The sequence below is a fragment of the Rhinopithecus roxellana genome, chromosome 8 (assembly GCF_007565055.1).
Source record: "Rhinopithecus roxellana isolate Shanxi Qingling chromosome 8, ASM756505v1, whole genome shotgun sequence".
Taxonomy (NCBI): Eukaryota; Metazoa; Chordata; class Mammalia; order Primates; family Cercopithecidae; genus Rhinopithecus; species Rhinopithecus roxellana.
Window position 1 is genome coordinate 129,476,451 of NC_044556.1, and position 13,773 is coordinate 129,490,223.

The 13,773-nt window shown below is 37.9% G+C and overlaps 1 protein-coding gene across 1 annotated transcript in view; it reads left to right on the plus strand.

Annotated features, from left to right (window-relative positions):
- The window catches only part of AXDND1 (axonemal dynein light chain domain containing 1), a 161,920-nt gene extending 148,349 nt beyond the window's left edge, over positions 1-13,571 (plus strand). Inside the window, exons 21-22 of the mRNA XM_030936362.1 lie at positions 10,410-10,523; positions 13,455-13,571. Coding sequence (XP_030792222.1) covers positions 10,410-10,523; positions 13,455-13,571 — 231 coding nt within the window. The remainder of the gene's footprint in view (positions 1-10,409; positions 10,524-13,454) is intronic.
- Positions 13,572-13,773: the final 202 nt, after the last annotated feature.

Sequence of the window (13,773 nt, forward strand, 5' to 3'; positions counted from 1 at the left end):
TGTGGTTGTTGGATAAAATGTTTTGTATATATCTGCTAAGCCCATTTGTTCCAAGATATAGTTTAAATCCATTGTTTCTTTGTTGACTTTTTGTCTTGATGACCTGTCTAGTGCTGTCAGTGGAGTATTGAAGTCCCCCACTATTATTGTGTTGCTGTCTATCTCATTTCTTAGGTCTATTAGTCATTGTTTTATAAATTTGGGAGCTCCAGTGTTAGGTGCATGTATTTTAGGATTGTGATATTTTCTTGTTGGACAAGGCCTTTACCATTATATAATGTCCGTCTTTGTCTCTTTTAACTGCTGTTGCTTTAAAGTTTGTTTTGTCTGATTCAAGAATAGCTACCCCTGCTCACTTTTGGTGTCTCTTTGCATGAAATGCCTATTCCCACCTTTTTATTTCAGTTTATGTGAGTCCTTATGTGTTAGGTGAGTCTCCTGAAGGCAGCAGATAGTTGGTTGGTGAGTTCTTATCCATTCAACAGTTCTGTATCTTTTAAGTGGAGCATTTAAGCCATTTACATTCAATGTTAGTATTGAGATGTGAGATACCATTCCATTCATTGTGCTATTTGTTGTCTGTGTGCCTTTGTTTTTTGTTTCTGCTTTTCACATTTTTTTGGTTGTCTAAGTCCTGTGTGATTTATGCTTTGAAGAGGTTCTATTTTGATGTGTTTCCAGGATTTGCTTCAAGATTTAGAGCTCTTTTTAGCAGTTCTTGTAGTGGTGGCTTGGGAGTGGTGAATTCTCTCAGCATTTGTTTGTCTGGAAAATACTGTATCTTTCCTTCATATATGATGCTTAGTTTTGCTGGATACAAAATTCTTGGCTGATAATTATTTTGTCTGAGGAGGCTGAAGATAGGGCCCCAATCCCTTGTAGCTTGTAGGGTTTCTGCTGAGAAAACTGCTGTTAATCTAATAGGTTTTCCTTTATAGAGTACCTGATGCTTTTGTCTCACAACTGTTAAGCTTCTTTCCTTCATCTTAACTTTAGATAACCTGAAAACAATGTGCCTAGGCGATGATTTTTTTGTGCTGAATTTCCCAGGTGTTCTTTGTGCTTCCTGTTTTTGCATGTCTAGGTCTCTAGCAAGGCTGGGGAAGTTCTCCTCAATTATTCCCCCAAATATGTTTTCCAAACTTTTAGATTTCTCTTCTTTCTCAGGAACATCAATTATTCTTAGGTTTGGTCATTTAACATAATCCCAGACTTCTTGGAGGCTTTGTTCATGTTTTCTTTTTCTTTTTTCTTTGTCTTTGTTGGATTGGGTTAATTCGAAGACCTTGTCTTCGAGCTCTGAATTTCTTTCTTCTACTTGTTCAATTCTATTGCTAAGACTTTCCAGAGCATTTTGCAGTACTATAAGTATGCCCAATTTCCCTGAAGTTTTGATTGCTTTTTCTTTATGGTATCTATTTCCTTGCATATTTCTCCCTTCGTTTCTTGTGTCATTTTTTGGATTTCCTTGCATTGGGCTTTGCCTTTCTCTGGTGCCTGCCTGATTAGCTTAATAACTAATCTCCTGAATTCTTTTTCATGTAAATCAGGGATTTCTTCTTGGTGTGGAACCATTGCTGGTGAGCTAGTGTGATTTTTTGGGTGTGTTAAAGAACCTTGTTTTGCCATATTACCAGAGTTGGTTTTCTGGTTCCTTCTCATTTGGGTAGGCTCTGTCAGAGGGAAGGTATAGGGCTGAAGTCTTTTGTTCAGATTATTTAGTCCCATGGGGTCTTCCCTTGATGTAGTACTCTCCCCCTTTTCCTATGGATGTGGCTTCCTGTGAGCTGAGCTGCAGTGATTGTTATCTCTCTTCTTGGTCTAGCCACCCTGCAAGGCTACCTGGCTCTGGGCTGGTCCTGGGGGTTGTCTGCACAGAGTCCTGTGATGTGAACTGTCTATGGCTTCCTCAGCCGTGGATACCAGCACCTGTTCTAGTGGAGGTGGCAGTGGGGGTGAAACAGTTTGTGAGGGTTCTTAGCTTTGGTGGTTTAATGTGTCTTTGTGCTGGTTGGTCACCTGCCAGGAGGTGGCACTTTCCAGAGAGCATCAGCTGTGATAGTATGGAGAGGAACTGGTGGTGGGCAGAGCCCCAGAACTCCCAAGAGTATATGTCTTCACGTACCCTATCCACCTTTTGTCTTCAGCTACCAGGTGGGGGCAGGGCTAGGCGTGATCTGAGCTCAGATTCTTCTTGGGCAGGTCTTGCTGTGTCTGCTGTGGGGAGTGGGGGTGAGTTTCCCAGGTCAGTGGAGTTATGTACCTAGGAGGATTATGGCTGCCTCTGCTGAGTCATGCAGGTTGTCAGGGAAGTGGGGGAAAGTCAGCAGTCACAGACCTCATCCAGCCTCCACACAATCTGAAGGGCAGTTCTTATTCCCACCATGCCTCCACTAACAGCCCCGAGGCTGTTTCCAGGCAGTGGGCAAGCAGAGCTTAAGAATTTGTCCCGTGTTACCTGCCTCCCAGCAAAAGAAAAGGGTTTTGGTTCTTCTTCCACCTGTGGAGTCTGCATGCTGGATTCACACCCTCCCCTGAGTTCTGGCCAGGAGGCACCTTGCCCTATTCAAATTGTTACAAAGTTCAGCTGGAGACTTCCTTCTCCCTGTGGCATTTTCCCCTGCACCTCTGGCCGCCCTCCTGAAGGGTCCCTTGGTGCCAGGCAGGAATGGCCTGCTTGGGGACCCAGCGAGCTCCCAGGGCCTTTCCTGCTGCTTCCTCTACTCCTGTATTTTGCTCAGCTCTCTAAATTGACACAGTTCCAGGTAAGGTTGGAAACTTCTCTTGCAAACTAGACCTTCGGTTTCCCCAGTGGGGGTGTGTTTGGGAGCAGAGGGTCTCCCCTTCTCAATTCTACAGTTTCAGCACTCACAGTATTTGGAGTGTCTCCCGGGTCCTGCAGGAGCAGTCTACTCCCTTCGGAGGGTCTGTGGGTCCTCTTGGGATTCCTGCTTTGTTCTTGCAGTCATTCTGGAGCTAAAATTTCTGATGCGAGCCTCCACACACTGCTCTGTCCATCTGAGTCAGAGCTACAATCTAGTCCTACCTCCCATCCACCATGATGATCTTCTCTTTTATCTGATGATGAATCTTAATGTAATATCCATACTTGATCATTATGCCTAAGTTTGAATATCTGAAGTGACAGAGAACTACTTTCAGAAAGACTGCATTCATTTTTGGTGAGCGCTGAGTATTAGAACATTAATTCTTTCTATTGAACTAAATGTAATGTCTCCTTGTGGCTTTAGCTTTTTCTACCTACTGGTCCTAGTTCAGTCTTTTGTGGTAATATGAACAGGGCTGATTTGTCTTCCATATTATAATTTTTCCAACATTTGAAAACAACTGTACTCAACCTAAGTCTATTTTTTGATTTTCTGTTCTTTTCTATTGATCTGTCTATTAACGGGTCATTACCACAATATCTTAATTATTGAGGCTTTATGATACATTTTCTTTTTTCTTTTTGACTTTTATTTTAAGTTCAGGGGTACATGTGCAGGTTTGTCACAAAGGTAAACTTGTGTCATGGAGGTTTGTTGTACAGATTATTTCATCACCTCGGTATTAAGCCTAGTATCCTTCAGTTGTTTTTCTTGATCCGTCTCCCTCTGCCCACCCTTCACCATCCTAAAGGCCCCAGTACGTATTGTTCCCCTTTATGTGTCCATGTGGTCTCATCATTTAGCTTAAAAGGGAAAACATGTAGTATTTGGTTTTCTCTTCCTGTGTTAGTTTGCTAAGGATAATGGCCTCTTGCTCCATCCATGTCCCTGCAAAGGACATGATCTCATTCTTTTTATGGCTGCATTTTATTCCATGGTGTATATGTACTGCGTTCTCTCTATCCAGTCTATCATTGGTGGATATTTAGGTTAATTCCATGTCATTGCTGTTGTGAATAGTGCTGCAATGAACATACGCATGCATGTGTCTTTACCATAGAATGATTTATATTCCTTCCGGTATATACTTAGTAATGGGATTGCTGGGTCAAATGACATTTCTGTCTTTGGATCTTTGAAGAGTCGCCACACTGTCTTCCACCATGGCTGAACTAATTTACACTCCCACTGACAGTGTATAAGTGATCCTTTCTCTCCACAACCTTGCCAGAATCTGTTATTTTTTGACTTTGTAATAGTTGCCATTCTGACTGGTGTTAGATGGTATCTCATTATGGTTTTGATTTGTATTTCTCTAATGATCAGTGATGTTGAAGTTTTTCTCATATGATTGTTGGCCACATTTATGTCTTTTGAAAAGTGTCTATTCATGTTCTTTGCCCACTTTTTTTATGGGGTTGTTTTTTGCATGTAAATTTGTTTAAGCTCCTCATAGATGTTGGATATTAGACCTTTGTCAGATAGTTTGCAAAAATTTTCTCCCACTCTGTAGGTTGTCTGTTTACTCTATGGATAGTTTCTTTTACTGTCCAGAAGCTCTTTAATTTAATTAGATCCCATTTGTCAATTTTTGCTTCTGTTGCAATTGTTTTTGGCATCTTCATTGTGAAATCTTTCCCCATTTCTATGTCCAGAATGGTATTGCCTAGGTTGTCTTCCAGGGTTTTTATAGTTTTGGGTTTTACATTTAAGCCTTTAATCCCATCTTCAGTTAATTTTTGTATATGGTATAAGGAAGTGTTCTGGTTTCAATTTTCTCCGTATGGCTATCCAGTTATCCCAGCACCATTTATTGAACAGGGAATTCTTTCCCTATTGCTTGTTTTTGTCAGCTTTGTTGAAGATCAGATGGTTTGTCAGTGTGAAGTCTTATTTCTAGGTATTGGTGTATGTGTCTGTTCTTGTATCATACCATGCTGTTTTGGTTACTGCAGCCCTGTACTATACTTTGAAGTTGGGTAGTGTAATGCCTTCAGCTTTGTTCTTTTTTCTTAGGATTGCCTTGCTATTCAGGCTTCTTCTTGATTCCATATGAATTTTAAAATAGGTTTTTCTAGTTCTGTGAAGAATGTCAATGGTAGTTTGATAGGAATAGCATTGAATCTATAAATTGCCCTTGACAGTATGGCCATTTTAACGATATTGATTCCTCCTATTTATGAGTATGGAATGTTTTTCCATTTGTGTCATCTGTGATTTCTTTGAGCAGTGGTTTGTAGTTCTCCTTTTAGAGATATTTCACCTCCCTAGTTAGCTATATTCCTTAGGTATTTTATTCTTTTTGTGGCAGTTGTGAATGGGAGTTTGTTTGTGATTTGGCTCTTGGCTTGACTCTTGTTGATGTATAGGAATGCTAGTGATTTTTGCATGTTGATTTTGTATCTTGACACTTTGCTAAAGTTGTTTATCAGCTTAAGAAGCTTTTGGGATGAGACAATTAGGTTTTCTAGATATAGGATCATGTCATCTGCAAACAGGGATAGTTTGACTCTCTTATGATACATTTTCATATCTGGTAGGACCAGCTCTCTTCATGGATCTTTTTCAGACATTTCATTGCTATTCTTGCTCACTTATTCTTCCATTTATTTATTTATTCTTTAGAGCGGGGTCTTGATGTTACCTAGGCTGGTCTCAAACTCCTGGGCTTAAGTAATCCTCCTGCCTCAACCTCCAGAGTAGCTGGGACTATGGTGTGCACCACTGAACCTGGCTATTTTTCTATATAACTTTATAATCTAGTTCTTAAAAATATAACTTTTTAAAACCAGTATAATATTAAATTTATATATTAACTTAGAGCAGACATGTTTATGATGCTGAATTGTCTTGTCCGAGAATATGGAATATGGATGTCTACTTTTATGCCTGTCAATCATGTCTTATTTGTTTGCATTTTGTACATTTATTAGGTTTATGCCTGAGTATTTTATTTTTTGCTATTTTAAATGAGACATTCTTTTCCATTATATCTTCTTACTAGTAACTATGTGTATATATAATATATATAATCAATTTCTGTATTTTAATTTAATTTAATTTTGTTTTATATTTTGAGATTGGATCATACTCTGTCACCCAGGCTGGAGTTCAGTGGTTTAGTCATGGCTCACTGCAGCCTTGACCTCCTGTGCTCAAGCAATCCTTCCACCTCAGCCTCCTGAGTAGGTAGGATTATAGGTGCGTGACACCATGCCTGGCTAATTTTTAAATTTTCATAGAGACAGGGTCTTGCTATGTTGCCTAGGCTGGCTTGAATTCCTAGGCTCAAGTGATCCTCCTGCCTCAGCCTCCCAAAGTGCTGGGATTACAGATGTTTGCCACCATTCTTATTTTAATTTTATATGCTATGACTTTACTAAATTCTCATATTGTGTTTTTTCTCCTCTTCCTGCTGCTCCTCCTCTTACTGTTTTTAGTAGTTTTTCAGTGGATTCTTTGGGGTTTTCTAAATACTTAATCAAATCACCTACAAATAGGGATAGTTTTACCTCTTTCTTTTCAATTCTGATAGATACTTCTAGTTGCTTTTTCTTGTTTAATTGTATTGAGTAATTCTTCCAATTCAATATTAAATAGTAGTGGAAATAACAAGCATCCTTTTCTTTCTTCTGACTTTAGCAGGAATGCCTTTAGTGATTTACCTTTAAGAAATATGCTGGCATTGGAACTGATTTATAAGTTAATTTATTTGTTCTTTCTTCAGAAGTCTCAGATATCCTTGGGTTATTTTTCTTCTGCCTTAACCTTTAGAATTTTCTTTAGTGAAGATCTCCTGGTGGCAAACTCAGTTTTCATTTGTCTGAAAATGCCTTTATTTCACCCTCATTCTTAAATATTTTTGCTGGGTATGCTATTAATTCTAGGATGGTATACTTTTATCTCAGCACATCATTATTATTTTTACTGTTTTCTGGTTTTTGTTGTTATTGAACTGACCATTGAGAATCCAACTGTCTGTTTCTTTGAAGTTAATTCATCTTTTCTCTCTGCCTGTTTTTAAAATCGTCTTTTTGTCTTTGCTCAGATTAATGTGGAGATGGATTTTCTTTTCTTTTAAAATTTTGCTTGGGATTATCTTGATTTCCTGAATCTTTAGTTTGGTATCTTTTGTTAGATCTGGAAATTTCTCAGTCATCATCTGTTCAAATATTGCCTCTACTGCATTTGCTGTCTTTTTTTTTTATTATTATACTTTAAGTTCTAGTGTACATGTGCACAACGTGCAGGTTTGTTACATATGTATACTTGTGCCATGTTGGCGTGCTGCACCCATCAACTCTGCTCTCTTCTTTCCTTCTAGAACTCGAAATGAATGTGTGTTGGAATCAATCCCCCATGTCTCTTAACCTTCTTCCATATTCTCTATCTCTCTATTTCTCTGCATTGCATCCTAAATAATTTTTCTGGCTTACCATCCAGTTCACTAATTTGCCCTCCAATTGAATTTCATCTGCCATTAAACCTTTCTGTTGAGTTTTAAAGTTAAATTGCTGAAGTCCTATTTGATTCTTTTCAAGTCTGAGCATTTTTGTAATCTTTCTCTCTCTGCTCATATTTTCAATCTCTTATTTCTTTAAATAGGTTAAATATAACTTTTGTAGTCTTTTTGATAATTCTAGTATATGATATAGCTGTAAAAGAATGTTTATTACGGCATAGTATAATAGCAAAATACTAGAAACAATATGAATGTTGATCAGTAGGAGATTAGTTAAATACAGTATGGTACATTGAAATAATGGAGTTCTATGCAGATAAAGTAGATGTTTAAGTAGTTAAATAAATATAATCCATGATATATTATTGAGAAAAGCAGATTATAGAATATAAGTTATATTATCTCATTTATATTAAAATGTTTATAGATGTGAAAAGCATTCTAGAAGAATATTCAGCAAACTGATAGAAATTATTAACTCTGAGCGTTAAGATTCTTAATTCCTCTGTAGTGTTCAAATATTTTACAGCAAAAATATTATCAAGAAAAAAGTATTTTCATTTTGTAAAAATATCCTAATACATTGTGACTATTTTTCTATAATATATACATATTTCTATAGCATAATTTAACGTTGCTATAAAGTATTTTGTTATATGGCTTACACCTTAATTTATTTATGCATTTTCCTGTTGTGGGCATTGAGCTTATTGCTAGCTTTTGCTTTTATAAATATTGGTGCTGTAAACATCCAGAGGATGCTTTTAAATCTCTATGAGAAGACTCCTTTGAGGTGTTCAACACTGATGACTCCTTCTTTCTTCTCTTTTGGCTTTCCTCGTGTCCTCTCATACTTCAGAGGCTACTTCTGGCTGCCTTTTCAGGCTCCTCTTTCTTCCCTAGCATTTTATTTTATTTTTTTTCAGAGGTTTGAAAATCTATTATTGTTTTCCTTGAGTATAGGCTTTGATTTCATCTGATTTTTTTTTAGGCAGCAATTTCCTATTTATTTTAATTGACAAATAAAAATTGTATATTTTCATTGTGTACAACATGATGTTTTGAAGTATGTATACAATGTGGAGTGGCCAAATTATTTTTCTAAAAATAACAGCTTTATTGAGATACAATTCATGTAATATGTACAATTCAGTAATAGTTCGTAGTATATTCACAAAATTGTGCAGTGCTAATCACTATTCAATTCCAGAACATTTTTATCATTCCCAAAAAGAAAATCCATACTGATTAGCAGTCACTCAAATTTCCCCTTTCTTCTCAGGCCCTGGAAACACTACACATTTTCTGGCTCTATGGATTTGCCTATTCTGGACATCTCATGTAAATAGAATTCCACAATACGTGGCCTTTTGTGCTTATTTCACTTAGCATAGTGTTTTCAAAGGTCAGCCACATTGTTGCCTGCATCAGAACATTATTCCTTTTTTTTTTTCCCAATAGGTTTTTGGGAAACAGGTCATAATTGGTTACATGAGTAAGTTCTTTAGTGATAATTTCTCAGATTTTGGTGCACCCATCACCCAAGCAGTGTACACTGTACCCAATGTGTAGTCTTTCATCCCTCCTCACCTCCCACCCTTTTCCCCTGAATCCCTGAAGTCCATTGTATCATTCTTATGGCTTTGTGTCCTCATAGCTTAGCTCCCACTTATGAGTGAGAACATACAATATTTGGTTTTCCATTCCTTAGTTACTTCACTTAGAATAACAGTCTCCAAATGCCGTTATTTAATTCCTTTTTATGGCTGAGTGGGATTCCATGGTGTATATATACCACATTTTCTTTATTCACTCATTGATTGATGGGCATTTGGGCTGGTTCCATATTTTTGCAATTGTGAATTGTGCTGCTATAAACGTGTGTACAATTATCTTTTTCATATAATGACTGCTTTTTCTCTGGATAGATACCCAAGAGTGGGATTGCTGGATCGAATGGTAGATCTATTTTTAGTTCTTTAAGGAATCACCACACTGTTTTCCATAGATCCCTAGCATTTTATGTAACTGGGTTACTGTCTAATTCTCTGGCTACCTCACAAGTTTGCCTTTAGGGTATAATTTACTTTCTTGGCTTTAATTAAATGCAGATAACTGTCAGATCTCTATTTTAAGCCCAAATTCTTCCATCTTAAACTCCAGATCCATATATTCAGCTACTTGCTGGATATTTTCTCTTGGATATCTCAATGGTACCTCAAACTCTCACAGCCTAATCTGAACTCATCTCTCTCTCCAGACATGTTTATCCAGTTTTGTTCATTGTCTCTGTGAATGGCATTGTCATCTCTCTAGTGGTCTAAATTATAAACTAAGTGTCATTTAAGATGTACCTTTTCCCTAACCATCCCATGTCCATCCAGTCAATCACTCGAACTTACCTCTTAAATATCTCTTAAATCTTCCATTTCCTTCTCTTCATTCCAGCAACCGCTATTTTGTTCACGCTCCTTTTCTCTTCCTCTCCTTCCCTTTCTTCCTCTTCTTTAAAGCTATTCTCCTGTTGCTAGAATGATTGTTTTGAAATGCAAAGCAAATCAATCAATTTATTAGAGCCTCATTGCCTTCAGGATAAGAGCTAATCATCTCCCTGGCTTGACAGTCTCACCCTTTCACTATGATTGCACTCCTGTTCATTTATCTCCCAGTTTTTGTCCTATTGAACTAGGCTCTCTCAGAACCAATCATGTACATAGAACATCCTCTGCCCAGAGCTCCTTCTTTTCCTTCCCCATCCTTCAAGAAAAAACTCAAACATTTTCTCCTTCAGGAAACCTTCCTGACCAACTCCCTCTTTTACCCAGTCCACTACCTGGTCTAAATCAGGTGCTCCTACTATGTGACTGTATGCATTCATTGTATATTCTTGTCCATGAAATTAAAAGTTTCTTAAGGACAGGGACTATTTTTATCAACCTTTGTATCCTTGTCACTAGTACAGTACAGTTGCAGGATTAGTGCTCATTAAATATTTTTGAAGCAAATAATTGCTAATATTTATATACATCCTTTAATCATCATATTGTTTCATCTCACAGGAGACTGTAAAAGAATTTATTGAGCCTGAAATAGATGAGTCTCTTCAAGAGGTTGAAGAAGAAAGTAAGGAGGATAGGAAACTTCAGGAGGAAAATAAAGAGAGAGCAGAAGAAGTAAGATTATTTGGTATTTGTTTTTCCTCCTAGATACATACATACATATATATGTTTTAGAGACAGAGTCTTGCTCTGTCACCCAGGTTAGAGTGCTGTGGTGTCATCATAGCTCACTGTAACCTCGAACTCTGGGGCTCAAATGATCCTCCTACCTCAGCCTCTTGAGTAGCTAGGACTACAGTCATGCACCACCATGCCTAGCTAATTTTAAAAATTTTAAAAATAGAGATGGGATCTTGCTATGTTGCCCAGGCTGGTCTTGAACTCCTGGTCTCAAGTGATCCTCTTACCTCGGCCTCCTAAAGTGCTGGTATTACAGATATGAGCCACCATGCCTGGACCCTTTATACACACACACACACACACACACACACACACACATATGTATAGTGGGGAGAAATTATACAGAGAGAGAGAGACACACACACAGTGGAGAATAGAAGTAGTTGGTCTGGAGTGAACTCTCCAATTTCCTTCTTTTTCTCATATAGATTTAGCCAAACCTGCAGAAATATTTATCTTTGTCACTTTATTTTCAGAGGAAGGGATGTTCCTTTTCCCTTCTAAATCCAGCCATTTCCCATTAGCCTCATTTATACCTATATTACCATTAACTACACAACCTACCTCTCACTCTGGTGCTATTTTTTTTAGCCCTTCATTGCCACATTTTTCAGATAACACTTTGAAACTCCATATTTCCACTTCTTCAGCTCCCATTCTGAGCTGCCTTTTGCCCTCCTCCCAGGCCCATCACCAGACCTCTCCTCCCTTTACCCTGTCTCAACCCCTGCAGGGGCATTTGTAGTAATAAAAGCCCTTCCTGGGATATTTGTAATAATAATAATAATAATAATACAAGGATTACCAAAAATTGAGTGCCTATCATGAGTGATATACTTTGCACATATTATCTCTTATCTATGCAACACAACTTCAAGGTGTATATTATTGCCCCCATTTTACAGATAAGAAAACTGAAGCTCAGAGAGGTTGACTGACTTACCCACAATCATATAGCTGTAAGTGGCAGAACCAATATTCAAACCCAGTTAAGTCTGGCACAAGAGCCCTTGCTAATTCTTAGATTGACTACTACTGTCTTTGGCTTCTAAAACTCATGATTGCCTAATACTCTCTACAATGTCTTAATTTACTTCTCTGATGTGTTTCTTCTCTGTATATAGTTTAAGTGTTGGCATGACTCCAGGCTCTGAACTAGGTCTTCTACTCACTGCACAGGCAGGACAACAGAACAAAAATATTATATAACACCCAAGCCTATTTCAATCGTCATTTTCTGTTTTATTTCTGGTAAAGTGTTTGGTATATAGAAGGCACAGAATAAATGGAAATTGTCAGAGGTGTCTTAACTAGAGTGACTCCATCTTGAATAAAGTCCAGATAAAGCAAAACCTACTGGGTTACTTTCCCAGGGAATTGGACACTCTTAAGAATCACAAGATGTTTATGGTTGAGGAAACAAGTTAATGGAAAAAGGCATTCTCAGTTTAAAAATGTGTTTCACTTTAAAGATAATGGTACTGTTATAGGAAAGGGGTCACGATTCAGACCCCAGGAGAGGGTTCTTGGATCTTGCACAAGAAAGAATTCAGGGCGAGTTTGCAGTCCAAAGTGAAAGCAAGTTTATTAAGAAAGTAAAGGAATAAAAGAACAGCTACTCCACAGACAGAGTAGACTTAAGGGCTACTGGTTGCCCATTTTCTTGATGATATCCTGAACAAGGGGTGGATTATTCATGCCTCCCCTTTTTAGACCATATAGGGTAACTTCCTGACATTGTCATGGCATTTGTAAACTGTCATGGCGCTGATAGGAGTATAGCAGTGAGGACGACCAGAGGTCACTCTCGTGGCCATTGTCGTTTTGGTGGGTTTTGGCCTGCTTCTTTACTGCAACCTGTTTTATCAGCAAGGTCTTTATGACCTGTATTTTGTGCTGACCTTTTATCTCTTCCTGTGACTTAGAACCATCTGGGGAGGCAGCCCAGTAGGTTTTAGTCTCATGGTACCCAGCTGCTCTTTAAGATGAAGTTTTTCTGGTTCATACATCTCTGATAGTACACTCATAAATTATTGCTGAAATCAACAGTTACATTAGAGAATAACAATACTAATAGGCTGTCACAAGCTGATCACCAGGCTTTATAATAAAGTACACTATTCCTAGCCTTAATATCCTATAAGCAAGCATTATGTTTATGTAACGGCATTTCTCCTTTTGCTTTCTGAGGATACCCTCCTCTGTAATAGAGTAATTTCTAACAAACTGCTTTTGCTTTACTATACTCTGTGAGTCACCCTGAATTTTATCCTGTGTGAGATCAGAGAACCTGCTCTTGGGGTCTGGGATAAGACCCCTTTTCTGGTAACAAAACCGTTGCTACTACTACTACTACTACTACTACTACTACCACTACTGCCACTACCACTACTACTATTACTACTACTACCTGTAGACTTAGTTCAGCCCCTTTCCTGTCTATTTTACAAGCACCCGTTCAGCCTTTAAATATCATTTTCTCTGTTAATAATTCCTGAAGTACCTAGGAAGAATGCATGACCCTTTTCTGGGTGCACACAGCCTTTGGAACACACTTTTATGCTAACAGTAATCATGTTATACCATAATTATTCATTTTATTATCTATCTCTCCTGCAGTACTGTCAGTTCCTGGAAGCTGGAAGAAATCCTCTTTGTTTTTCCCATAGTTATATCCTGTTGTCCACACTCCCCATCCCACCAGTTTTTCACAGCGTTTGCTATGTGAAAGTCTTCAAAAATGCTTGTTGTATGATTAAAGCAAATGAAAAATGTAAGCTTCCAACATGGTGCCAGGAAACTTGCTGGTGTGCCACTGTGTTACCCACCAGCTTGCTAACAGGTCCATGGGTTTCTGTGTTCTAGCAACCTTCAACATCTACAGAGGAGGAAAAACTAATTCGATTCATTGGAGAAGATGAAAATGTTCATTCCAAATCTCTATTTGAAACAGATGTGTTGTCTTCCTGGGTATGTATCTGAAATCCAACTAGGGAATTCAATACTGTTTAACATTACACAAACACGATATGGTGCTAACATCACTTTTAGCTACTCCAAGGGGACCAGGGGTTCCTAAGTCATGTATTTTACAGATATTTTTCTTCCAACATAATTCCTGGAAAACTCATATTTTCACCTTAACTTTATAAAAGCTTCTCATTCTCATCTTTAAACCTCTTTT